This window comes from Dermacentor silvarum, chromosome 1 (genome assembly GCF_013339745.2).
Source record: "Dermacentor silvarum isolate Dsil-2018 chromosome 1, BIME_Dsil_1.4, whole genome shotgun sequence".
In the NCBI taxonomy this organism is placed as follows: Eukaryota; Metazoa; Arthropoda; class Arachnida; order Ixodida; family Ixodidae; genus Dermacentor; species Dermacentor silvarum.
Genome location: NC_051154.1, coordinates 193,925,708 through 193,951,647, shown reverse-complemented (window position 1 = coordinate 193,951,647; position 25,940 = coordinate 193,925,708). Strand labels below are relative to the sequence as shown.

The window sequence follows — 25,940 nt, the reverse complement described above, 5'->3', positions numbered from 1 at the left end:
TGGGAAAGTTCCAGCAAAGCCAAAACCGTGCACGACAGCTGATCTCTCAATTGCGCTCAGACACATCACTCGCTTCACATTTGCTGGTTGATGCATGCCTCTCTCTGTGTACTCTCTTGTCGAAAGTTTTATTGAAGATACGTCGAACATATCCAGTTGATCTTTTTCAAGATACGACGGGTCCTTAAGGAGAAACCTCTTCCACAAAACTGCATCATGCAAAGCTTCACACTACCTTCGGAGTGGTTAGAATACGTACAGAGCTGGGCATCATACATGCATACGTTACCGTCATCACATGTGCTACTAGGTAGGGTTCTGCGCGAGCATGAGGCAGAATCTATGTGGAGTAGGTCACTTCGTTAGCAGTCAGTGCCAGCATGGCTAAGGGCTTGCTTTTATGACGAGAAAAACATCTAGAAGTGGCTGTTGGTGCTAAATATGTTATAGAAAAAAGGTTAGAGTAGAATATATGTAAAGTGCACAATAATTACCCCTTTGGAAATGCTGAAAGAACAAAAATTGTGTGGCAGAAACCTCTAAAGTATGCAGTCAGTGGTTAATACTATTGCAAGTACAGAAGTACAGTCGAACCCGACTATATCAAACCTGTTTAGATCGAATTACCCTGTATATCGAACATTTTTGAGCACCGTAATGTTACAATGAGAATATATAGCAAAATTACGGTTACATCGAACAAAAATAGCAGCCGCTATCGATATATCGAACTTCAAGCACCACAAAACTACCCCAGAAGTTGGCTTTTCCGCGCGGCAAGTGCCGTATACGCGACCAGCGCGCGGGTGAGCTGCCATTACCCCTCCCTACCCCCAGACAAACTGGTTTAGCCCAACTGCGTGCATGCATCGCTGCTTTCGCTCCCTCGGACAGCCACCCCCTAGAAAAAGTGGTTCGACTACTCTCTCTCTCTCACTCACGGCCTTCTACCCCTGCATGCGATCGGCTCGATTGCTGCAGTGTTCTGTTGTTCGTGAAGTTGCAAGATTGTGTGCATAGTTGCCTCCTCGGAACGCAGCGCTCGTCCTCTCCGTAAGAAATGGCTGTCGTGAAACTGCAGAACCTGCCAATGTCCATCAGTGTAGACATTTGGGCTTGTTGGTGTAACATGTTTGCAGATTTTCTTCTTGTAGTGCAAAAAAAGACACGGACGTAGAAGAAGAGTGGGGACACACACAGGCGCTAACTTCCAACGATTTATTTCCGGGACGGACGCCGCTTTTGTACCCTCATTTTTTTTGTTTTGTTTTTGCCCATATTCCAGCTTGCAATTCCAGCTTTGCCAATATCCGCAAAGCTGGAAATCATCAGAAGCGTTAAACGCGGAGAAAAGAAGTCGGATGTCGCCGCAGCATACAGCATCCCAAGAAGTACGCTGAGTACGATACTGAAAAATAAGGCCGACGTTAGGGCTAAGGCGGACAAGAGACCAGGTGCTACTGGCGCCCAACGAGTACGCACGGCTGCATATGAAGACGTGGAGGCAGCAGTGTACAAGTGGTTCATGGATGTTAGGTCGCGAAACATCCCGATTTCTGGCCCCATAATTGAACCGAAAACGAAGGATTTCACTTTCCTTCTGAACAGACCCGACTTCAAAGGCGGCTCAGGTTGGCTGCAGCGTTTTTTAAAGAGCGTCACAGCATTGTCGGCCGGGCTGTCACCGGTGAAAGCTGCGCAGTGGACGTCAGCAGCGTGCAGAAGTGGATTGAAGAGAATTGGAGTGACATCACGACAAGGTACCATCCCCGTGACATATTTAATGGCGATGAGACTGCTTTGTTCTGGCAAATGCTGCCGAACAAAATGCTGGCGTGTCGCGATGACAAGTCCCACGGCGGGAAAGTCAGAATAGCCCGAACAAAGCCAGAATATCTGTGTTGCTCCCAGCCAACGTCGATGGATCGACCAAGCTTCGACCAGTCGTGACCGGAAAGAGCAAATCGCCGCGGTGCCCAAAGAACGCGCTGTCTGTTCTGGTGATCTACAGGTCCAACTGGAAAGCTTGGATGACAAGCGAACTTTTTGGCAACTGGCTTAAGTCCTGGGACGATGACGTAGTAAGCGAAGGCAGAAAAATCTGCTTACTCGTTGATAATTGCCCTGTGCATCATTGTAAGATAAGCGTCAGCAATATCGAGCTTCGTTTCCTGCCGCCGAACACAATCTCAGTGCTGCAGCCCTTAGACCAAGGCATCATTCGTGCGCTGAAGGCAGGCTATAGAAAGTGCCTTGTGCAACGGCTTTTGCTAAACCTTCGCACTGGCCGGGAGTTGAAAATTGACCTACTGGGTGCAATAACGATGCTGAATGCATCAGGGAATGACGTCAAAAAAGAAACAATTCAGAATTGCTTCCGTCATTGTGGACTCTGTGTTTCCGGTGAGGCTGGCGCAAGCTCATCCGAAAATTGCGATGAACCAATTAAAGGAACTTGATTTGTTTAGCCAGCTGTCTGAGTTCCCGGGTGCCGTTTGTGATGGGACAGACTTCGTCACCGTTGATGACCATGTTGCAACCACCGGCTGTATCGTGAAAGCCATCTGCAGTGGGGGGCAGAGTCTGCCCTCCCTGTGTTTTCGCGGCTAAGGTCGCGTTGATTCGAGCGTCGGCACATGGCTCAATTCACTCGCTGCTGCTGCTGCGCTGACTCACTCCAGGGTTCTTACAGCGAGTTTACGCAGTCATCGAGTGAGATGCATTCATGTTTGCTTGTGCGCGCGTGGCACCATGCTTGTTAAGTTGGTTACTGTGCCTATATTTACAAGTTTATACGGCCGATAAAACTTCTATCCTTACTTTGTATAGCTGTTCACTTATTTGCTAACGCAATTGATGCTTCACCTTTCAGGCTAAAATGCGACTTTTGAAATTTTTTTTTAATATTTTTTTTTTCATTCTTTGGCGGCAGTTTGATGTGGTGAGAGAGCCATTTTCGCCTCTTACATCTGGGAATGGCTAGATAACTGCAAGTAGTGCATCCTCACCACCACTCAAAAGTAAAATCTATTGGGCAGATTGTGTTTAAGTACGTTTATTGCACTGTTTATCCTGCAAGTTTATAGTGTTGTTTTTACATGTGCCAGAGAACACATGTAAAAACAGCGTAATAAACTTACCTAAATGCTGCATGACCCGACGGTCCATGGATGTGGCAGTTGGGTAGTAGTGAGGACGCACTATTTGCCATCATCTTTCGGTGTTAGATGTATGTGGCAAAAATGGTTTTTGCCACGTCCGACAAGCTGCCACAGAGGGTACCCTAGTGCAGCAATCGGAGATTCTACTGCAACGTTGAGAGCAGGCAAGTTCCAAAAATTTCCGTACTCGTAATATTTACTGCTGACTGCAAACTTCTTGCCGAACTGACATTTTTAAAATTGCAATTGAGGTGCTGTATATTCTTGTGTAAGGGCCGCATCCATGAATTCGGGCCTAAATAGTTCAGGAAACAATATTTGTGTATGGGCTGCATCCACTTTTTTCATACGAGCACACCTCGTCAGCCGTGGTGTGCTGTGGTATCTCTATGATGTGCTGACATGGTACACAGATGCATATTAGCTTCCTTCTCGATTGTAATCACAGTTGATAATCTTTATGCAGGAAGCTCGTCGTCTTAACCATTGTCGTCACAATTTCTTTCCCGGTTTGCTTCATGTTGTATGGTTGCACTTTCCGGCTGTGCATTGTTTTATGAAAAGTTGTGTGCCCCTGCATGTGCACACAGCGCATGCAGAGCTTTTCATGCTTCTTGCATATGCCATCGCTGACGCGCTGCCCCCAAAGTATGCGGATGGTCAACTACAACATTCCGGTCACATTTCGCTTGAGTGCCTGAGGAACTTTTTAGTGGCATTCTTATGCGTGGTGCAACATCAAAGGACAGCTTTATCTTTTAACCACATGAATTCGGTGCGACGCAATAGCATATCAGCCTCCTCTTTGGTTGTTTCTGCAGTCATGGACTAAGCACCATCAAAATTCATATCCTGGCACCCCACAGCTTGTCCTGAAGCGCTATGCATATGCACTGCAACGCATGTTTGCTGCGTCACCCAAGGGCCCTTGCTTCATAAGTACTGTACGCATTCATTGCTCCTGTAGCCACCTGAAACGTATGTGGGCACTATCATTTTACTTAAAACTCCCATTGTTTTTTCATTGCACAACTTCACGTGTGACGTGTCATCCAAGCATGCGTCTGATGAAGGCTTCATTCATCTTGTAAGGTGTACTTGCAGTGAACCAGATTCCAGCTGCTTTAGCTCTACAATTACGTGTCAGCGATGTTGTGCGGGTAGCTGCCTAAAGTCATTTTACGTGGCACCAAGCAGGTTGGTTTTTCAAAGCACACACAAATTTATTTACTTCTTGCTTGTGTATACTATGTGTACACAACAGTCCTTGGATCCATTCAACATATATGCTTAAATGTTTTCTTCGACGGACTGTAAATTAACTGATCAGTTGTGCTGGTCATTTCCTTGCATACCTGCACTCCTGGATTTTAGTAGAGCTGTATTCTCTCTCAAACATTTTGAGGTTGAGCTCTGTGCATATTGAAGCAAAAAAAAATCTCACATTATGTTCTTAACATGATATGAGGTGTTTTCTTGCAATATTAATTACATACAAAAAAATAAAGTTGCATTATAATCATGAAATCTCTGTAGCTGTGTATCGCATTTGAGGTTATACAACATGTTGCAGGTGGTAACCCGACTTATTCACCTTCTTGGCCATCGGCTTCTGGGTAGCCTGCAAAAAGGTGATACTGTTAAAGGTGAGCATTCAGTTGCAGCCAGCAAGAGTACATTTTTTTTTTTAATTCAGTGTATTTAGATATAAAATTAGGTTGAACATTGAGAAATAATTTTTTATTTAATTAGCAAAGCTGTGAATCTGGAAGGAATGAACAGATATGAAGGAATATTGCTATGGTGCTATTGAAGTCTTGCTTTGAAGTTATTAATGCAATGTTGGTGTACTGCTGCTGGTCGGTCTTGCGTTTGAACTGACTGTTTAGAAATCAACTGGTTATGCCTGGTGTCTCAGTGAAAATTTTAAAAATATATTGCAGTAGAAATAAAAAGGCCGGTGTGACATGTTGCAATAGTGGAAGCAGATACATTTGAAACCTCAAGGAATAACACTATACAGTTGAACCCACTTATAACAATATTCAAATGCCAAGAAAATTCTATTGTTTCAAATGGTTTGCACAAAAAAAAACAAAAAACATGGGGACAGACATCAAAACATTTTAATTAGACAAAGTACAGTTGTACACACGTGTAACATTACTGGTTCTAACTATACTCAGATGCAACAATGGTCAGTCACCGAACCATGAGCTTTTGTGTGTGTTCTGTGTTAAATAAACTGCTTACTGCAATGTTCCCATGCCATGGTATGGGTTATAACAATTAAATCTGGATTTTGGATGTCTGCACCAAAATAAAAAACACAAGATCCTGAAAACTAAAAAAAAAAAAAAGTGCGAGCGGCCACCTCGCTTGTGTCTTTCAGTGCTCTTGTCAAAGTTCAAATATGTCCATGTATGAAACACCAGTTTGTGAAGGTGTTTTGAACAGATAGGAAGTATTTTAGGTAGCCTAGCACACGAGCAGTGTGTGGCTTGGCCTTTTGTAAGCCAAGTTCTCAAGATTAGAATTATGTATATGTTAGTTAAAGGGAGGCGATCTACATAAGCCCCTTCTTTGCCAGCTCATTTCTGATGTATGTACAGTAAAACTCCGTTAACTCGAAGTTGTAAAAACCGTAAAAAATTTTTAGATAAGCGAATTCATGGAAATATAAGTTCCTGGCCGCGCATAGACCACATTGAGCCTTTCAAAATAGGTGCCAGTAGCCGCTAAATTTGTTGCGAGAACTCAATATACCAGGAGCGGTATTTTTAACAGATTTGTTTTGCAAAATTTTGTGCAACTCAACACCCGGTCAGGTGTCTATCCCAAAAATGTTCATATCCCAAAAAAGTAATCAATCAGGAACACCGCACCAGGGTCGAGATTTTATAGTCATACCTTCCGCTTGATTATATTCCGCTCTTTTATCCACCGTTTTCGACTTGCTTATCCCATTGAAAACGTGGGCGGAGCGTCACTATAACCACTGACAAAGCGCAATAAGAAACGGCATCGGAAAAGGCATCACTACAAAATGGCTTATCACACTTTGTCAGGGGTTAAAGGGACACTCTACCTGCATTATCAATGGGATAATGTGACCATACACCGTGGATGATAAGAGGGGCGTAGAATGAAGCGTAATTCGCTACAAACTTGTGGTCCTGTCATTTTTTAGTGATATCGCGAGGCTGCGCACTAAGTATGGAAACCTTAGGGTAGTGACTTTTTTCCGAAATTGTCGCAGTCGAGATATCAGGAGTGCAGCACAAAGCATTTCTTCATAAGAGGTGATAAATACATGGGTTAGACAACAAGCCACAAAAACATTTCGACTTGACCAATATTTCGAGCTATCAAATTTCGAGTTAACGAGGGTTTACTATGAATACAGACCACAGGAACGAAAACTCATTTGCAATGCAAGCTTTTTCACTGGCTGTAGTAGCTTAACCGCCTGAGAGTGTCCTCGCACTAGTAAAAATGTCGTCTCGCTACAAATTTTATTGGTGCCTTGGGTGAGATTTTCAGAAGCTGTGTGCTATCAGAGCTAAGCTACCATATTTTCCCCAATATAACTGAGCTTAAAAGGGGGAAATAAATCTGTACGTATGACCTGCGCAAACAACCTGACCCAAACAAGCCTCTAAAAAAAATGGCTGGTGTTGCATGTCAAGTCATTGCTGCTTTCATTGCAGAGCCAGTATAATGCAAGGATTGCTTTCGCTTGATTCCATTCCTTTCTTATCATTCACTATTTATGGACAGTCAATCCTGGTTATAATGTGGGTGGAACGCCGCTCTAACCTATGGCTAAAAGCAAAAAGGAATAGCAATGGAATAGAATCGTTACATTATACAGTATAGACCACTTATAACGTAACCGCTTATAGTGCAGGACCGGATATAGTACGGTCTTTTCAGACTCCCGTTAATTTTGCCATAGCACTCCATGTATACGCATACCACTTACAGTGCAGCCGTGTGAGACGAAATACCGGTTATAATGCGGCTTCCGCGGTAAAATCTCCCCCACAAGGGCGGTAGCGAGCACACTTCTCAACAAGTTGTGTGCTGCCGGCGGGCGTATGCATTGTTCAATGCAATCAAACTCTCATTAATTCGGACTTATTTGACCGCACATCGGTTAATCCAGACTACTTTCGGAGCTCGGTGAGCGAGGAGCGCCGCAAATGTGCGACGCAAAAGAGCAAGAACGGTGCTAGCGTCCAACCGAAATGAAGCGGCGGAGTCCGCATCGCCACAGCCATCAGTTGAAATCGTACGTGAATGACAGCAGCGCCGGAATTTTTCGAGCCTATTTGTGTCTTTAAAGCTGGAATTCTTCCGTTTACCGCCGCGTATAACACCGCGTTGGCCGCGGGCTTTCGTAACTGCGTACTCGTCATCCACGATCGCATTGATGGCGGCTGCGGTTTTCTTCGCAGTGGTTGCGGCGAACAGTAGTTTCGTTTTTACTCGGGACGTGCGTCGGCCGCGTGCCTAGAAAACTGTGTAATTGCCATCGATGATCGCATAGATAGCGACCGCGGTTTCGACTGCAGTTGTTGCTGCGAATGGTAGTTAATTCGTCCAGACTCGGTGCGTGCGTCGGGCGTGTGCCTTCAGCACTGCAAAGTCGCCGTTCGTGATCGTGTCGATAGCGGTTACGGTTTTTTATGCAGCGGTTGCGGCAAGCAGTTGTTTCGTTTCGACTCGGTGAAAAGCTGTCGAGCTTGAAGAGCACCGGCTACATCGCAATTATGTTTTCGCCAGCTCACTGGCGAAAACGTAATCGCGATGTGCGCGCGATAGTACAAAGTGTGTCTACATGCTTGGTCATGTTTTGCATACGTGCAGTGCTTGAAAATCGTTGTTTTGGTTATAGTGCGGTACCGCTTATAGTGCAGATATTCGCGAGTCCGCCGACTTACGTTATAAGCGGTCTACACTGTACTAGCCCTGCGCTCTGTTTAAGTGTGGTGCAGCTTCATGGAAAGATGAATTCTACTTTACATTGTATCAATATTGGAATGTGAATCGTATTCCTCTGAAGCCGCAACTACAATTCTTCTATATAACTCACACCCACACTTTTCACTTGGTAGCTTTTTAATGTTTCCTGTGGGTGGCATGCTTGAAAATTCGGTGGCATCAATTACACCGCTTTTACTTTGTTCAACTGCTCTAGATATCAGAAAATGCTTAGTCATTTCATGTAACTTAAATTGTAACTGTTTATCTGTTGTAGCTGTAATAAATGGGCTGCTTCAGCCTGGAGTCGCAAAAACCAGTGTTTATATTTATTGGTTCTATCATTTTTGTATTCAACTTACCTTTTGGAACTACCAGCTTCAGTACCAGCCTTATGTGGTGCTCTGAGCATATCAATGTTTACCAGCTGCACAGAGTTGACACAAATGGATAATCACTGCTAAGACCAGTAGTAGGTACACCACTGCTCTGTGAAGCTGTGAACTCAGTGGTTACACTCTTTTCTCTGTTTGTGATTTGAGCACCAGGTAAATCACTGTTCGGTTCTATTCCAAATTTTCACAGAATTTTATCTTTCCTGTTTCTGTAAAATTCCAGCTTAACGATTTTAATGTAAGAAAAATGTTGTAGAGCATTTAGCACTGTTAGCCCCTAATGTACACCTTTGTGCATTGCTTGTTTCAGCTGCTTCCATGATCTCCCGGCCAACGGGATCCAACTTCACCACTATTGCAGCATTGGCTGTCAATGAGGATGTGCCACTTTCCACATTCACCCTGGAACTCTGCCATGCACTTCGCAGCATAGGTGACACACCTTGTTTGTGGAAGGGCCAGAGCAGTCACTGGCTCTGGCACTGGTGTGGGCTTTTTTAACATTGGTGGACTACCCACGTCTAGCTTTTGTTATATGTATTGCTCTTAATTTTCCTTGTATGCGTGCACAGGAAAGTTGGCTACTGAAGTCTCCAGCACCACTTCTTATGAGATTGGCATTTGCAAGGTCCATACTGTTAAAATTAAGTTTTCTTTTTCACCAGTTAGAAATTGTATGCAAACATTGTCCCTGTGCATGTACTTGTTCCTCAGAAGTGCTTTACAGCATGTGGTTATTATCATCATCATCATCATCATTTATGACATATTGCAGACAAAAATTTAGTTCTTGCAGGACATGCACACATACAGTGAACAGCAAAGAGTAAACAAGGTAACAAAACATACAAAGGTATTCCAAAATACAAAATTGCACTACAAAAAAAAAAATTTCAATGCTGCAATAATTGCAATAAAATAATTAAAGCATATAAATACAAATAAAATGAAAAAAGAAAAGAAAAACAAACACATACAATAAGCTTCCATTCTGCATGTAGTCAATACGGTTCGGGGAAAAAATTACACTCTGAAATCCTATAAGGTAAGAAAAAAGACTTGTCTGTTTCAGCAAAATAGGGGCTAAATGAATTCGAATGATCGTGACGTCTGCGTCTTGTTGACAATGGGGTTACTATAATTTGGGGCCTAGTGATAATGCACGGTTGATGAGTGAATGTAAAAAGTTGTGGTGGTGCAATTTTTCCGTGTTTCAAGAAGTGGAATATCATTAGCTTCCATTAGCTGTGTAGGAGAATTGATGTGTTTATTTAGAATAGATAAAGTGGACAGCCTTTCTGTGGATTTTCTCAAGTGTTTTAATGTTAAAGGGGCCCTGAACCACTTTTTTTCGGAGTGGAGAAATGCATTTGAAGTTAAAATAGGCTATTTCAGAAATATGTTGCCGCAAAATGTACTTCAGTGTGTTCAGCAGAACCAGAGTTATTGGCAATCAAACAGCCCCTTCGCGGTGCTTCTGCTCCTTCTTTAGTGCCTTGCACTGCGAAGCCTACGGCGGAGCATGGCATGCCCATAAGGCTCCGCCTACTGAACACCACTGTGGCACGCAGTTCAAATTTCATTTTGGATAGTCACGTAGACGCCACATAATTTTGGTGCCTATGACACACCAAACGCAAGCCAAATGCGGTTGTCCTCAGCGAGCAGCAGTGCGCTCAGCTAGCGGACTCATCGTGGCACCTTGCGACCGCAGCTACATGCAACTGTAGTATGTATGCGCAGCGTTTGCTTTGTGCACAACAGGGCTTCAGTGTGTGTGCATTCATATGCTCTAGTCTGGTCGTGCTACGTGGTGCTGACCGGGCTTTGTCCTGCACCAGCTTGACTGACGGATAGTAGCCACATACAGCTTGTGCATTTTGCAGTGCTATCATTTGCTCAATACGAAGCGAAGTCTGCCGAGGTGTCTGACCACGAGCGGCCAGGAGTGAGTGCGCTCTGGGAAGCGTGCGTGTTTTCTGACCTTAAGTTTCGTGTGATTCAAAGCTAGTTGTATTCAAAACTAGTCAAAATTAGCTAGACCCGATGGCTACGAGACCGATAAGCAGGGTGGCCAAAGTTTAGTTCTTGCATGGGCGGCCACAGCTGAGCGTGAGCAGACGATAGTCGGCTTCTCCCGGAAGTACGTAATTAATGAAATTCGAAAGCAGATTTTCACTTACTTCAGCCTGTTTATTAAACTTCATCAATAAATATACACAGCAACAGTACAGTATAGACCACTTATAACATAACCGCTTATAGTGCAGGACCGGATATAATACGGTCTTTTCAGACTCCCATTAATTTTCCCATAGCACTCTATGTATACGCGTATCGCTTATAGTGCAGTTGTGGGACAAGAAATACCGGTTACAGTGCGGGTGCCTGGAAGTTCGGCAGTCAACCTAGACGGAAAACGCTCCCCTCAAGCCACACATACCGTATTTACTCGAATCTAACGCGGACTTTTTTTCCGATAAAACAGGTCCAAAAATTGTATGTGCGTTAGAATCGAGTACGACCCTAAATCTGCGTTACCATATAGCCTGGAGTGATTTGGCGTGGAAGTTTGCGTGTTGGTGAATCATTGTCTTTTTTGCGCTGTTTTTTCCAATGTACCATATAGCCGTCGGCATTTCAAAATGGCCGCCTCTCACGCACGTCGAGCCTAGCTACTCTCAAGCCTAGCTACCGTAGATTCCTCCATGTGCTGCAGTACACGTGCTTAGGCAATAGTCTACCATCTGTCTTCACGTTCTCTGCGTCTGCTCTATCAGCATGAAGTACCGAGTTCATCATGATGCCGCATTTAAAAGGAAAGTGATCATGTGTGCGGAGACAGACGGAAATCGGGCCGCATCACGGGCGTTCGGAGAATCCGAAATTCGCGTTCGGGACTGGCGCAAAGAGAAGCAGAGGATTTTCGCCAGCAAAGCAATGCGGAACGGTTTCAGTGGACCGAAGCAGGATATAATCTGCGACGATCCAATTCACCGATGCGATCGCCTTGGCCCTATGTTGAAAGCAATCTGCGACAGGGAAAGCCCGCTGCGCGCCGTGTTTTCGCCGCTTATAGGTCGCGTTGAAGCGAGAGGCATGATAGCACGAAGGTCAATTCGCTCGCCGCACTTCGTTACTCGATCGTTTTGACAGTTCGTTTCCGCGGTCAACGAGCGAGATGTGTTCATGTTTGCTTGTGCGCGCGTGACACCGTGCTTGTTAATTTCTTTAGTAAGCGAATATGGAACCTAGAGCACGGTGACGGCGACGGCAGAAATGCGCCTGGAGTGTCCATTATTGCTATAAAATAGTTGTTTAGGTTATAGTGCGGGCTTATAATGCAGATATTCGCGACTCCGGCGACTTACATTATAAGCGGTCTACACTGTAGTTAGAAGCGCACTGATGCAAACACCCTTCTTGATTGATTGTATTCAGAAATGCATCTGTACTTGAACCCCATGCTTGACTTGGTCTAACTGACACTTGTCATGAACGCACCGAAGGAAATGCGATGAGCATTTGGAGCACGTTCAGGTCACGCATCATTTGGATTAGTCAAGCGTGTGTTTTAAGTTAAGATGTATTTCTGAATGCAGGGGTTAGTGTAGGGATCCCATATAATGCAGGCATATTCTAATTTCGGTCAAAAAAGGTAAGATAACTAAGAAGTTTAGAGCTAGCAGGTGAATTTCTAGGTTTGTCTTAAACAGAGTTTTTGGAAAGCAGAATAAGTTAGGTTGTTAATATGCAAGTTTCAAGAGGGATGATAGTGAATGTGTTATTCTGGAGTATTTGCAGTAGTTCGTGTTTTAGTGGTCTTTTCCTGTGTGTGCCTGAAGGTGATTTTGTGTGTAAGAACTGTTTTATCGTTGTTGTAAGCTTAAGGCATCTTGTAGTGCATGTTCGTTCTCTGCAGTGAGCATAGCATAAGTTTAACCTAAAAAAGGCCTCTGCTCTCTGTGCTTGTTTTACATAGTTGTAGGTATTACAACTTTATAAGTGACCTTGTAGGAGCAAAACTATTGAGCAAAACTTTAGATGGAAAAATTGTAAGACCTGCGTGAAATCAATAGTCCTTTCTTTTCTCTTTAATATTGCTACAGGACCAGTGTTTCGGCTGACTTCTGATTACATCAAGAAGCAACTGGGGGCTTCTGCGCTTGACACGTAAGCACTTTTAAATGGTGTTAATGTGGTGCTTCAGTATTTGACAAGTTTTAGGCACTTTATTTTTTGGTGGATGAAAGTGATGATCTGAACATTGCTGCTAAGTTTGTGCCATGGTATTTGGGTAGGTGATGCAGAAAGTGGTTATGTTTGTGCAGAGCCAATGAGTACCGCCTGTGCAACTGGTTGGGTCAGCAGGAGGACCGCAACAGAGTGCTTCTGTACCAGTGTGACAGCCAGATGAGCTCATGGACCCAACGTTGTATCCGGCAGGCTGACTGCATACTCATTGTGGCCCTTGCAGATCAGGAACCGCTTGTTGGGCAGGTGTGGTCAAAGTGCCAGAAAAGGAAATGAAGCATTGTGCCAAAATCTGGCTACACCTGACCCAAAACTGTAGCAAAATGAGTTTGTGAAGTACACTCATTTTGATGCAGTCTTGTGTCTGACAGGTGCTGCATGCAAATAATGATAAGTCAACACAGGAAAAAAAGTGTTTCGTGACTGCTAATTGTGTTTCCCAGTTTTTCTTTTATTTATGACACCGTTGGCTGCCAAGCCATTGCAGGGTGGGATAATAATACTTAAACGTAAAGCTTCAAAGTTGAAGTAATCAGAGCTCTTTGAACTTTTCATAATACAGCCTTATGTAGTTAAAACTAAAATTAGAACTTCCAAACGACACTCGTATACTCCTCAGGTTTGAGATAATGCACGCAAATTTGCGACCAAAAAAAAAAAACTGCTATATGAACAAACAAAATCTCACAATTACACAAAAAGGCATGTAAGTAGAATAACATAAAGGTTGAAAACCTTAAGTCCCGAAGTAGCAAATCAAAATATAAACATTTCACACCATAATATAAAGCAAAAAAAAATGTAAATACAGTGCATGTTTAACATGAAAAAATATTTTACAATATTGATCTTAAACATTCTTCAAACATTTCAGCCGTACTGCATTACAGAGCACTATTTACTGCTGCTAACAAAATTTCAACCAGAAATGGGTAGAGATTAAATGCTTGCCCAAACCTAGTTGTAATGTCAAAGAAAAGAAAAACTTGTCATGTGCAAGAAATGTGCTAAGCTCAAGTTGGTACAGAAATTTTTTTAACTTTTAACTCTCCCTACCATGGGGAAAGAGGTGTATTTTGTAGGTTTCACAACATTTTGTTTTTCTGAAAAAAACTATTGCGCCCAAAATTTTACGCAATACATGAAGGGAAAGCAGAATTGAAGGCAAAGCTTTTCAATGCAATACATGAAGGCAAAGCTTTTCCGGCATACAATTTTTATTAATGAGATTTATGTAATAAAGTAGAAATTGCCAGAAGCAAATTTTTTCAATAAAATCAAACAGAATTTGTAAAGATGTGCTTGTATCTAAATAGAAAAATGTTAATGCAAATGATTAATTAAGCACATGATGACAATGAAAAATCGGAGTATTATCTTTGGAAGTGATTTAATGTAAATCTCAAGTTGTAATGCTCACTGGCGTGCATAAAAAAAAAAAAAGCTTAGTCACCATCTTATATAGGAGTGACTATGATGTTGTAGCCAAGACCGCTTTGATTTGCAATTAAATTGTAATTATGCTGTTTTAAGCTGTTTTTCTGAAAATGAAGAATGTTTTGTGCGAAGTGAACAAAAACTGCCCACTTCTAGCCAAATAAAATGTTACTGCATCGGGACAGTAGCCTAAGCAATATAATACCTATGCAAGCAGGGTACATATTTTAATTATTTGTGATGGAAGCCTATTTATGTAAAGCAGTAAACACAAAGGCACAGTTTAGGACAGGCTTTTCGGAGACATTGCACTAATGTGTAAAAGTTGTGTTTCAATGTTGTGTGTTGCATATGTATTATGGGTAAGACTTGCAATGGTTGCCTGTCCACAGCTTTTCTTTTTAAGCATCGCTTTCACAATGAAACTTAAGGAATGTTTTTGTTGTTTTTTCTCTTTTTTGTGAAGATGGCCTGTGGTATTGAAGTTAAAAAGCTGTCTAGGGTACATTATCTCTTTGTACCTTACTCTGGCAAATTAGCCAAACAAAAGATACTATGTGAAATGGAGGACAGCACAGAAATGGTGTGCTGTAAACGTATATTAAAATGAAACAAAGTCGTATTTGGCTAGAATGTATTGTTGCATTTCCAGGTTCGCTTGTGTTCATAGCGTTAGGATGATTCAGGCTCCAGCATGTAAACTTGTGACAGCACCATGCTTCAAAAACTGGCTGCACATAGATGGCACATTACTCTTGAAGTAATTATGTTTAAAAGGTGTTCTAATTAGTGTTTCATATGCATGTTTTGAGTATGTTAATGCTAATGGCCTAGCAGTTTCTGTTGCTTTGTTTGTTCACATGTTTTGGGAATGCCGAGTGTGAGTTGTGTGCTAATTCAGGGGCTATTTAATTTCAAAATAATATGATGGCTATATTTTGTGGGGCAGGCAGAGTTGAAGACAAGTGCTCTTAGCACAAGTACGCTGGGAAATTAATTTAGCTAGTCATTTTGACACCTTTACAGTTTGTATGACTGAGGTAAATGTTTTATTTTTATGAGACAGAAATGTGCCTTGTTAGTGCATTTCGTGGAGTTAGTTCTTGACTTCTCGTTTGAAGTTTGATTGGGTCTAAGAACCTGCATTATAACCTCATTATCAGGTGGTTCCTTTACTGTTTAGTGGCTCATAGGATGCACAGGTAGGACAATTACTTTAGTGTAAGTGGTTTAAAACTATTCCTTGGTCCCCAACTGTAAATGTCTAGCTGCAAGGCCTTTTTCAACCATGCTTATCCTCCACCTGCTTTGCATTACAGATAAGCATTTGCCGTTGCTGTATCTAACCTCTTCTTGGCACTCTGCTGACAAAAATTGCATTCTTTAACCACAAAACAAGCTGATCAATCCCTTCCTAATGTATTATTTTCTCTTCTAAAGCTAGGGTAAGTAATGTGTAGAAGAATTACTACCAGTATTATTTATGTGGCACACAGCATTTTCGCATAGATTCCCTTTACTTGCTCATCAGACGTCGTATTTATTCTCAAGTGAGGCTTGTAATTGAATTGTGCAAAATTGCTGTTTACTATATGTATTAATTACGTTATCATTTCCTTTTACAGCTGGAGAAGCAGGCAGAAAGCATAGCACAACGGACCCAGAAGGAGCTTGTTCTGCTGCACAGGGATGGTGCAGACAAGCCACGCAATACAGTGGCCTGGCTAAACATGCGCTCCTGGTGTTCCTCTCACCATCACATTCGATGCCCTAAACGCATGTTCATGCGCCACTCACCTTCTCGAATTGTAAGCACCAGCCAGTATGTTTACAATGTTGACATAGGAAATGGCTAGAGGTATGGGAAACAGCAAATACTCGAAATTTTGAATATGAATCGAATAGTTTTGGTTATTAAATTCGAGAAATAATTATTCAAAGTTGTTGAATACAGTTGACTTCCATTAGTTGGGTTATACGGGACCAAAAATTGATCAAATTATCTAGCTGGCCAAATTAAAAGAAGAGGCATAAAAAAACATCCTAACACACCACCATTTGGCTGCAATTCTAACTTTCCTCCAAATCAAATGCGCACCCAGTTTTTATGTGTTCATGGTACAAAACACTGTGCACTGAAATCTAACACGTACTAGGTTCTATAACAAAAAAAATTTAGTATGCCATCGGGTCTGATAATCCCAAATAAGATGAAACCTTTAGTTTGCCTTCACAAAATGTATATTTATTTACACTTAAATCCTTTGTTGTCAATGTCAAACAGCCTTTTATCGTTGTATTCAATGTCTACAACATGTCCTCCATGCAGTCCACTATGTTTAATACTCGGTGTTTCTTGAATTCCGCAACAGTCATAAATGGGAAGGTGGCGTACACCTATACTCAGCACTTCACAAGCTCATCCTGTGATGCATGCAAGTATATTCTGAACGCCAAAAACATGTGACATGACTCTGTTGCTGCTGCCTGAGCATGTAAAATAATGTATCATAATAATGAGCCTTCCTAATTGAAGTTTGAAAGTGGTGCATCGTCATCGTTACTCTGTGATAACTCCTGCTGCTATCTTGTGCTGGCAATGAGGATAATGCATTATATGACTGTAGGCCAATTCTAATGCTGCAAACGTGGGTTCTGTTTCGTATAAATTGCAACATGCAGGCAATTTACAGACCCGTTTTCTTAGAAAAAAAAGTGCACATTACAATCTGGTAACAATAGTAGTCGTCGTGAACTGTCATTTTCACTTTGAAATCTACGAAAGGTAGACTAAAAATCAGCATTCTTGGCGGGAGCTAATGTGTCTTCAATGCATTCACTGTCCCCTAAGCGCTGCAAACACTGATGCTACTGCTGCTTGGGTCACAATTAGGTCAAATACTTATTGGGGTCAGGTATGTGCCTGCTGCCCAGTCAAGTCCGAAATTATCTGGCAAAAACAAGTTTTGGGATAGAAATAAAAATAGTTTGGGCCCATATAAATGTATGGGCGCCGACAAGAACCTCTGGTCAGGATCAAATCAATTGAAAAATTGAATTAACTTCAATCGGACTAATGGAAGTGTACTGTATTCATTTCTCTTCGAATATAAGGGATAAGAGCAATTACTGGAGCTTAAGCGAGCAAGCCCGACAGCAAGAACAAAGCTGCGGTTGTTGTGCAGAGGCAGTAGTACTTGGCAAATACGTGAGGCATATAACTCCTGCTGAATAAGTTCAGATTATTATATAAGAATGCCTAGCTTTTAGGCAACTTACGAATTTGTAGTCTCAATTTAGGCAAATCAAGTTATTATTTTTTGGTATCGTTTTACTTTCACCCTCTTTAAAACAACCTGCAGTGCTATGGTGTTACACCTATATCCTTCAACAAACAACACATTTTGTGCATCTGGTCAGGTGCTGTTTTCTCGTTTTATTACTGTGTTATTATAGTGCACCATATAACTGAAAGCAGTTGTTTGTCATTTATGGGGGGAGCTTCTTAGTTGACTGGACATCCAGTTGTGAACATGCTGTGGCAGATGATAAATAATTTTTTACCAAATAAATGGCCACTCAAACATTATATTTGACCTTGTTTAGAAATGAGAAAGTATTTATATTTTGTAGGTTCTCAAATGTGCTCTTGGGACAAAAGGACAACAACTCTGTAGTGCAAACAATCACAAGGGCATTTATTGCACCTTTCCTACACCAATGCCAGCTAGCCGAATCACAACCAAGTGCTGACTAATCCAGGAAGTTCAACTCACCGTGGCAGGATAGCGAGCGAATATGTTCACCCCCATGCTGCACACCAACGCGTAATCATTCGCATGTACAGTCGCACAAACAGCGTCAATCATTTGAACAATCGAGTTCGTCCATCCTGGTGCCCCGCTCCAAAGCCTTTTTTGGGACTGTCCCGTGAAGCGTGTCGGCGTATGCGCAAGACGTCTGCGCAGCTCGCCGACTCCAAGCCAAACAGGAACAGGCTACTCCCTTTTGCACCTGAGTAACCCTGCCGTTAGGTGGCGTTACCAGCGTAACACTTGTGCCATCTCTCGTACTAATCTACGACCACACCGACCGGTGTCGGCGCCTAGCTAAGCGGGCAAGCTGGATTACAGGAGATGCGAGAGCCATGCGGGGAAAACAACATCAGAGGACGTGTGAGAGTCGAGCGTCCCCACAATTAAAGCCTTTTTTTTTTTTTTTTTTGTAATATACAGTTAAACATCGATATAACGAACTTCAGTATAACGAAATTCTCGATATAACGAAGTATTTAACTTTTTATAATTTGTCCATAGAACACCATGTATTTAGAACCCCAATATAACGAAGTGTGTTTATGCACAATTCAATTCACTGCCGTTGTGAAGAAATACCAAGACAGTAGATGGAAACTTAAATGCACACAGATGGTCAAATGCTTGAATTACAAGTGGCTGCTTGCAAACGCACCTCTAAAATAGCACGCCACGCAACCAAGAGCAACCATCGAAGCGAAGCAGCATAATGTTCCCTATAAAGTCCAAGTGCGATAAGATCTTATCACGCCCTGCGCATTGTATGCTTTGAGAGCAAGTGAAAGCGTTTGAGGGCTAGCCAAGAAGGATGGTGGCTTGAAGGGCACAGTCTTCCCACGCAAGCAAGGGTTCAAGCAATAATATTCTTCTTTAAGGTCCCATAAGGTTCTATCAATTTGTAGTTGCTAATGTGTTTCAATTCATGTTGTGATATTGAAAAATTGTCTGTCCTGATTTTATGCCCAGATGGAGGTGTACAAGAAAGTTCAAGAAGGAACTGTGAATGTACACTCGGACTTTGCCCGCCTGGCACGTTTCCTCACTGGCACATCAATTGGCCTTGTGTTGGGAGGTGGGGGAGCCAGGTAGGCCAACAAGACAAAGTATTGCATGCACTTCTGAAGTAAAAAGCCAGAAAAATTCCAAAATTAGCAGTTCATAAGATGCCACTAATAATTAATTACCAGCCTATAATTGTGGGAGCAAGCATAAAAGAAACATTAGGTACTGATGTTAAGCACTGGCTGCATATACCAACAAAAAAGTGCCTATGTTTTGTCTTAGTTCTGCTGGCCATGTCTGCGCTAAATTGCTATTTGGCGCTGCCCACCTAACTTTTTCTTAGTTGTTTTTATTTATTATTATTTTCACCCGTACCTAGGGGCTGTGCACATGTAGGCATGATTCGAGCCATCTACGAGGCAGGCATCCCCATCGACATGGTTGGTGGTGTGAGCATCGGTGCATTGGTTGGTGCCCTCTGGTGCCAAGAGGTAGATGTCATCACCCTCGTCCAAAAGGGCCGCCATTGGTCAAAGGTTTGTGAGCAATTCATTTTTTCTCAGTGATACCAGTTGTACTTCTTGTTTGTTATGAATGTTTGTTATGTTCGCATGAATTCATTATTGAGAATTCTACCCGCTGCAGTGGCGCAGTGCAGTGCCTGTGGAATTCTGCTACTGTGGAGAAATTGGGGTCGTGGTATCAAATCTCGGCTGCAGCAACCAGGTCTCAGCAGACATGGAATGCAAAAACACTCGTTCAAAAACTTCTCAAAATTAATTCGAAGTCTTCCATAACAAATTTTTGGCCCTGCATTCTATAAACTGCAACGAACCATATGCCCAAGGTTTCCGTCAATCAACTGACGGATTGGCACAGCAGGTAGACTTCCCCTCACAACTGCAACACCCAGCTTGTACTGAAAGGGTGAACATCAGCAGGGTTCTTTCCGATAGTAAAATGAAAGCTTTGAAAATAAATGCGCTCTCTGGCAGTACCTAAGCTTCTGCTTCAGCTGGCTTCTTCTATCGGATACTGCAACTGAAGAATCAGGCAAAGCCTCCTTGAAAGACATAATAATATGAATAGTATTGGGAAAGTGTTTGCACGTTAGGAGGTCTGTGATTGAAAAAACTTAGAGCAATCAACAGGAAAATGAAGAATAAGTGAATTTAATCTTCTTGGATATTTTAGACAAGCATATGCATTTGCATGTGCAAATACCAATTCTCGTAGAAGAACATGGCAATACTGCTCTAGCTAGACTAAATATTTGCATCGGAAAATGATTGCCTGGCAACTGCTCCAAAAGGTTGATCTGCTGCTCCAAAAAGTGCTCCGAAGTGGCTTGGACTAATCACATAACTGAGAGCCAGCCAACCATCACGTCTCATGATTGCATGTTCTCCAAATCGACCATTTAGACAATGTCTCATCTGGCATATGTAAAACTTTCCAAAAAAAAAAAAAAACTAACCTCGTACACTGTACCTTCTTACTTTACAAAGCATGTTCTGTGACATTGATTACAGCTTCCCCTTTTGTCTGCAACTTGAAAGGTAATTTTGCAGAGCTTATCCAACTTAAATGGAGCATCAGAAAAGATGACCTATGACATTGGTGCATTCTGCTAGCTTGTTTAGGTTGTATGAAATCTTAGTACGAGCAGAAAAATAGCTAATCTAATACCGTCACCTTGGGTGACCAGTGACTGAAGTGTTGGTGCACTCATGTGGAAGCGATTTCTTGAGTATGGACTTTCACCACTAACATTTGAATGTGCAGGGGGTCGTGTAGTGGCCATATGCATACCTGCCAAGTTTTACGATTTTATTGTAAAATGCTTATTGTAAAATGCTAAATTGTCGCAATGACACCAATAATGTTAAAAGTTTTTTGCTCTCACATCAATTAAGAAAAGCAAGTCTGTAATAATACAAATGTTTGCCTTGTAGGAACTAATTTTAGTGCATTTACATTTCAGTGAAGGCAACCAAGATGCTTGTTCGCTTCCGGACTTTATATCATCATAGACATTTCTCTCTCTGGCGGCTATACATGGCACCATGTGTCCGTTTCGAGATAGCTGCGTGCTGTGCTTCTTCATCCGTTACGTTTGTCACGTGCGTTGGTTCACAGAACTTCGCACAGTGTTCTAAAGGGGCACTTTCAAGTGTTTATTTGATGTTATACTGGATATTTCCCTTGCATTCAGAAGTTGTACAAGGGGGAGAAGTATGCGTTTTGCAGCATGTGTCGTTGTGACATCAATATTTCCCATGCTAGTCGACGGGATATCTTAGTTCACCTGAATATGAGTAAACTCAAGGACAGAGCCGAAGTTGAGAGCAATGAAATACCCGCCGGGGTGGTTGGAGAACATGCAAAACGCTAAGGCGTTGCGCTGCTGAGCACGAGATCGCGGGATCGAATCCCGGCCACGGCGGCCGCATTTCGATGGAGGCGAAATGCAAAAACGCCCGTGTGCTTGCGTTGTAGTGCACGTTAAAGAACCCCAGGTGGTCAAAATTAATCCGGAGCCGTCCACTACGGCATGCCTCATAATCAGAACTGGTTTTGGCACGTAAAACCCCAAAAAGAAGAAGAAGAAGAAGAAGAGAGCAATGAAATGTTGCTGGCTTTTTTTCTTCAGAGGTAGATCATGCTGCAACTAAAGCCGAGTGCCTCTTCACAGCATTCTTTATAGAACATAATGTTCCCTTCGCTGTGACTGGCTGCACCAGCGATCTGTTCTGGAAAGTGTTTCCCGCATCAAAGGAAGCATAGAACTACGCATGAGCCTGCACCAAGACTACTGCAATTGTGAAGGCAATGGCCAACCAAATTACAAGTGATGTTGTCAGATGTGTCCGTTTTAGTCTGCTTTCCATTGGCGTGGATGCTAGCAATGATAGTGGTAATGATACCAAACTCTACCCTATTGTTGTGACATTTCCTGATTGTGATGCCCGCTTTGGAACATGACTCATCTGCATTAGCCTACCACCTTTTCAATGTGTGCTTAAATGTTTGTTTTGGGTTGAGACAGTTTTAAATGAAGAATGCAGTATTTTGCCCAATAAATTTACCTTTAGCACTTTTATCAAGTGTTTTTTTTTTTTTTTTTCTGCGATCCTAGTACAGTAAAACCTTGTTGATTTGGATTTCACGGGACTGGAAAAAATGCCTCAATTAACAGAATGACGAATTATCGAGGGTATCATGAAAACATTGTGAACAAATGCTTACTACGTCAACACAACTTTTATTTACTGAATGAATATGCAAATCCATCCTGTTTCTATTTTGCACAAAAGCAGTGCGGAAGCTGGAATTCTCGTCATCTCATGACTGATTAGCGCTCGCAGCTGCGAAGGCCTCGCAACTTCCTTCGCAGCGCAGCCGCAGCACCATCTTCATCTGAGTCGGGCTTTTCACTACTGCATGCACTTCCCGATTACTTTTTTGCTACTGAGTTTGTCACGAACAGATCGTCGGTCCATCACGATGTAGCCAGCACTCTTCATCCTTGACAGCTTCCTGCGTGTTTATGACGTTGCGTGAGCAGCCACTGCACTGAGTAAAAACGAAGCTAGTGTTTGCCGCAACTACTGTGGATAAAACCGCGGCCACTAAGGCGCGATCACGAATGGTGACTATGCAGTTTTAAAAGTGCGCGGCCGACGCGTACTGTTATGATCAGCTTGAAACTCTGCATCTCAGTTGTGGGAAACCAAACCCGCGCACGTTCCCGTGTCGGGGCAATTATCTTCATCGCTGTCTCCTGATTCGTGCGGTGACGACCCACCTCACCCGGTCGAGATTATATCAGCTGGTTGGCAGCAATGGGATACTCCACCCTTTGTCCTGGCTTCAGCAGAATGGTGAGCGCTTGACTTTCTTTGAGAATTTGCCAGGATTTAGCTTGTGTGTTTTCTAAAACAGTAAGTTAGTTTCTGTACGTGCAGGCTCCTGTTAGAAGCTTCCTCACGTCACAGCAGAGTAAGAAAGTCCTCGTTTGGGATTGACCATGGATTTTAGCAATTGGGGAAAGCCAGAGTTGTTATTACTTTGTGAAGAGCTGGGAATTGAGGTCGGGAAAAGTCAGAGAAAGCCGCAGCTTATTGAGGCGATTGAGAAGTGCGGGGCTCTTGAGGACGAAATTTCAGAAGCATGGGAAGAAATAGAGAAACGAGCTGAGAAGGCTGAACAAAACGCTGCAGAGAAAAGGCAAAGAGGTGAGAAAGCTGAACAAAGTGCTGCAGAAGAAAGGCAGAGAGCTGATCAAAAGGAAGCTGCAGAAAGAAGAGAACGAGAGGAACAGAGAGCTCACGAACTAAAGCTAAAAGAACTAGACGTGCAGCGGAATCTGGCCAGGCAATCGGCAAATAACCTCTTAATAGATGAAAAATGTTCAGGTGAAGCAAGAGTGAAAATAAGGGATCTCATGCCGTCGTACAAGGTCAACGACGACATGGGATTGTTTCTCGTTATTTTTGAACGACCCTGCGAGAAAAAAGGGTTGGCACTAGAGTGTTGGCCGCAACAGGTTCTGACCGTTCTTCCTGGCGAAGCAACCGAAATAATTGAAAGGCTAACGAAGGACGAGTCAGAGGACTATCGGAAAGTAAAAGCTGCGTTGCTAAGAAAATATCGACTCTCAGCGAAGGCTTTCCGCTGCCGTTTTTGGGAGGTAGTTAGGACACCGGGCGAGTCTTTTCAAGATTTCAGTTATAAACTGAAAGTCAATTTAATTGAGTGGCTAAAAGGGGTAGGTGCGTTCGGTTGTCGCGACAAGGTTGTTGAGCTAATCTGCATGGAGCAGTTCTATGGGTCCTTGAGCGAAGAGATGCGCCTGTGGATTCAAGATAGGTCAGGTGAAAAGGACTTAGAACATGCTGCAGTGCTAGCAGATGAATTCGCCGCACGTCACCAATCCGAGAAAACGAGCGTCAGGCCATTGACTAAATTCGGCAGAGAGGAAAACAGGCACCCCTTTCACAAAGAGAAAGCTGGAAGTGAGACCAAAGACGTGCCGACCGATAATTTAGGCCAGAATAACAGTGCAGCGAAAGACGAAAGAAAAACAGAAAAGGCGTTTGAGGCTAGAAAACTGTTCGTCTGTTTCCGTTGCCTGGACACCTTGCGATCGGCTGTCTGAAGCCTAGGATTGTTTTTTTTTTTTCTTTTTCTTTCGTGAATGACGACGGCAACTTGGCGCTCTTAAAACCCTACCTTCGCGACCTCACAGTGAACGGAATGCCATGTAGGGTACTTGGGACTCGGCTGCAACAGTGGACATCGTCCACTCTGCGTATGTGCAACCTGAGAATTTCACCAGGGAACATGCGTGGATCCGGCAGGTAGTTGAGGGGAATAGTATTTGTTTGCCCATAGCCAGCGTAAAGATCGAGGGGTCGTTCGGAATATTGCTGACTGAAGCTGCAGTATCGCAAAATCTCTCCAAACAATACCACTACTTATTTTCAAATCGCTCGAAGATGCTGTTAAAGAAGGGCCTGAGTTTTGGCGACCATACGGTCCAAGCTCTCCCGCGTCCCCAGGCTCAAGAGATCGCAGCGGAGATAAGGCACAGCAACGAAGAAAGGAAAAGGCCTCATGACATAGGCACTCGGGAAGCACAGCACATAGCTAGTGAAAGCGGGGGAAAGGGCGCTAGCGAGGAGGCATCCGGCTCAGTGGGCATACCGCAGCAAGGGCTAGCAGATGAATTAGAAACTAATTTGCTGCTGCCACATTCGAAAGGATCTTTAGACCTTCTGAAGGTTGTTAAAGAAGGAATTGCGGCAGAAGAAGAGAACGATTACGCCACGGGAGTAGAAACAGTGGCTCTTCCGGAAGACGTTCTTTGCATTTTAGCAGCTCTAAAAAGGTCAAGGAGGCGCTGAAAAACTCCCTTGTACCTCCGCATTTGAGCGACGTTCCGGAATCGTCCAAAGGAGAGGAGACTGGCATGGCGGCCAGACAGGGCAGGAACCGGACAATCTGGGATTGCAGAGGTACATTCGGTGACCGCCTGGCGAGGCAAAAATTTTTCAGACGGCGCAAACGAGCGAAGTATTTAGCGCAGCGCAAATTCGAGAAAGACGCCACACCACAGCCCATAAGCGAAGGGAACAAGCCATCATGCAGAACTTCAAAGGGCTCGTTGTGGTGGTTGAAAAAACGGAGACGTCGCCAAAGGCGGATGACAACAGAACAGGGTGCGTCTCCGCGAGTAGGAATGCAGCTGTAAGGGTCAACCTGGCTGAGATACGCGCGCACACACAGGGCCAGTCAAACAGTCAATGAGGGGGAATGCGCCGCGAGAGCGAGGACAAAGGAAGAATGGCGATTCTCCTCGCGTTTACGGCCTCCCTCTCCGAGACGAGAAAGAAAGCTGCGGCCGCACGAATTGACAGGTTACGGGAGGGTGCAGGGTATGTCTGGCTCCCTTTGTTGCCCGTGGCGAGGCCCAATGACTTTCACATTGCGACCTAGTCGAGTGCGCATTAAGAGGTAGTAATTGTCGAATTGGGCGCCTCCATAAGGTTCTCGTTTGTAAATTTGTAAATAGAGCATGTTGCATTTTTTTCTTTTGTTAGTTATTAAGATCTTATTTCTTTTAATTTCAAAGGTTCCCCATTAATCTCGGTGTTTCGTTGTATTGATTGTTATGAGAGCCAGTGACGCGAATAAAACTGCGAAGCAAGTTTTGCGACGGTGGTGGCTCGTGGACGCGCTGATTTTGTAGATAGGCATTGACATTGGAGGTTTGTAGAAATAAACCATTTTGGATAATTCAATGGTTACAGGGTAGGTGCATTTGTCGGTTACCATTGTGATAGTTTAATTTGCTCAAGTGAGTTCAGAGAAGCAGTTTTCTTTCA

General features: G+C 43.2%; 1 protein-coding gene across 5 annotated transcripts in view; it reads left to right on the top strand.

Moving 5' to 3' along the window:
* LOC119436591 (neuropathy target esterase sws-like) overlaps positions 1-25,940 on the top strand; it is a 198,537-nt gene that overhangs the window by 78,801 nt on the left and 93,796 nt on the right. For all 5 annotated transcript variants that reach the window (XM_049658821.1, XM_049658827.1, XM_049658826.1 and 2 more), the window contains exons 19-25: positions 4,735-4,807; positions 8,853-8,975; positions 12,652-12,715; positions 12,874-13,042; positions 15,859-16,041; positions 19,015-19,133; positions 19,430-19,586. In XM_049658821.1, coding sequence (XP_049514778.1) covers positions 4,735-4,807; positions 8,853-8,975; positions 12,652-12,715; positions 12,874-13,042; positions 15,859-16,041; positions 19,015-19,133; positions 19,430-19,586 — 888 coding nt within the window. The remainder of the gene's footprint in view (positions 1-4,734; positions 4,808-8,852; positions 8,976-12,651; positions 12,716-12,873; positions 13,043-15,858; positions 16,042-19,014; positions 19,134-19,429; positions 19,587-25,940) is intronic.